The following is a 2,168-nucleotide window of genomic DNA, read 5'->3' on the forward strand; positions in this document are numbered from 1 at the left end:
CAAACAGGAAGGAAGTTAGCCACCAGGATACACGAACACCAGCTAGCCACAAAAAGACACGACCCTCTCTCCCTCGTAGCCCTACAAACACGGATGAAAAAAAAACACCATTTCGACTGGGACAACACATCTATCCTGGGACAGGCTAAGCAAAGACATGCCAGAGAATTTCTAGAGGCCTGGCACTCTAACCACAACGCCATAAACAAGCACATCGATCTAGATGCCATCTATCAATCCCTCAGAAAATGAACAGGAAATGACATCACCACAAACCCCAGGAACCCCATCCAGGAGAAAAATATAAATAGAAAGCAGGAGACAACAGCTTCGCTTCACTTGGAGGTCGCCACTGATGATGTTACCTAGCCAGGTAATGAAACATCTGGATATCAAACCTACAGCTCAGTGAGCAAACCTACACCCTAAACCTCAACCTGAGCTACAAACCTTCACAAACCTTGCGAGTCTATGAACCTCTGTCTTGAAAATTTTGAACAATATGGGCTTCTACCATCTGAGTTCTAAAACTTCATGACCATTTGAGAAAAAATACTCGCTTCTGCCTTAAAATGGATGACCACCTCCATTTTTAAACATCTCCAGCTCTGGATTCTCCCAAAAGGGGAAACATCCTTTGCACTTCTATTTTGTCAAAACCCTTAAGATCTCTGTTTCAATTATGTTTCCTCTTGCTTTTATGAACTCCAGCAGATACAAGTCCAAACTTTTCTCAAAAGACAACCCATCCAGTCTGGCAAACCTTCCCTCAACTGCATTCACGTCCTTCCTTTAATAAGGAGACCAATATTGTACACAGTACTTTATGAACTGGACTGATGATAATACTGTAAAAGTCACATTCTAGAGTGAAGCCTGGCTTGATAAATGATACATTTTGACTTATTTTTCTTTACTCAAGACGTCAGTCACTGAACGTATTTATAAGAACCTGTCAAATGTGTCCTATTAAATGCGAACCAGTCACTAACTCAGAAAAGTTCAGAACAATGGAGTTCTCTCAGGTCAGTATGTGATTCACCTTGATCTTCCATGATTACATCTTCCCCATTATGCTCATCAAGACCAGTCATCCTTGACCATTTCCCTCCTTTAAGAAGAACACTTCTGTACACCTAAACAAAAATATTTCAAAATTATTACACAAAGGAGGTATCCACAGGAAATCAACCAGTAAAACTTCAGCCCTATGAACAGCAAATTATGAACAACATGAAAAAGAATAAAAGGAATGCAAACTCACACTGCTGTTGGCTTGGGGTTGACTTCTGTAACATTTCATTATATCTGTGAAAGATCTATCCTCCTTCGTAACCTGTAAAGACAGTGTCAACAATAACATCACAATGACCATTAAAAAGACAGGAATATATAGATTAGTATCCGAACAGAAGGGTACAGGAAGTTTGGAACAATAGACAGTTAGGAAAAGATAAGAGTCCTGAAGAAGGGTTATGCCTAAAATGTCGACTCTCTTGCTCCTCAGATGCTGTCTGATCTGCTGTGCTTTTTCCAGTGCCATGCTTTATTGAGTCTGATTCTCCAGCATCTGGAGTCCTCACTTTCTCCTAGTTAGGAAATGATGTTGGGTGGTTCTGTTATTTAATGGTAGCAGAATACACAGAAAATTGGTGAATATCCCCACTTCTGACTTTACAATGGTGGGCAAGTCATTAATAAAGCATCTGAAGACAGTTGGGCCTGGGATACCACCCTGAGGAACTCCTGCAGAGATGTCCCGGAGCTGAGATGCCTGACCTCAAACAAACATGACCATCTTCCTATGTGCCAGGTATGACTCCAACCAACAGAGAGTTTTCCCCAGGGCTCCTTGGTGATACAATTGGTCAAATGCAGCCTAGATGTCAAGGGCTGTCCCTCTCCCCTCCCCTCTGGAATTTAGCTCTTTTGTCCATGTTTGAACCAAGGCTATAAGAAGGTCAGAAGCTGAGTGGCCCTGGCGAAGCCCAAACTGGATGTCAGTGAGTAGGTGCTGCTTGATAGCACTGATGATGACATTTTCTATCACTTTACCGACGATTGAGAGTAGACTGATGGGGCTGGGTTGGATTTGTCCTGCTTTTCGTGTACAGGACATACTTGGACAACTGTCCACATTGTTGGGAAGACGCCAGTGTTTTAAGTGT

The 2,168-nt window shown here is 42.2% G+C and overlaps 1 protein-coding gene across 2 annotated transcripts in view; it reads right to left on the minus strand.

The window, feature by feature from the left end:
- LOC122560329 (retinoblastoma-like protein 1) overlaps window positions 1–1,357 on the minus strand; it is a 25,929-nt gene extending 24,572 nt beyond the window's left edge. For both annotated transcript variants that reach the window (XM_043710972.1, XM_043710971.1), the window contains exons 1-2: window positions 1,265–1,357; window positions 1,043–1,136 (exon numbers count right to left, since the gene is read on the minus strand). In XM_043710972.1, the coding sequence (XP_043566907.1) occupies window positions 1,043–1,136; window positions 1,265–1,303 (133 nt within the window). In that variant the 5' untranslated portion in view covers window positions 1,304–1,357. The remainder of the gene's footprint in view (window positions 1–1,042; window positions 1,137–1,264) is intronic.
- Between the last annotated feature and the right edge of the window lie 811 nt (window positions 1,358–2,168).

The sequence above is a fragment of the Chiloscyllium plagiosum genome, chromosome 20 (genome assembly GCF_004010195.1).
Source record: "Chiloscyllium plagiosum isolate BGI_BamShark_2017 chromosome 20, ASM401019v2, whole genome shotgun sequence".
In the NCBI taxonomy this organism is placed as follows: domain Eukaryota; kingdom Metazoa; phylum Chordata; class Chondrichthyes; order Orectolobiformes; family Hemiscylliidae; genus Chiloscyllium; species Chiloscyllium plagiosum.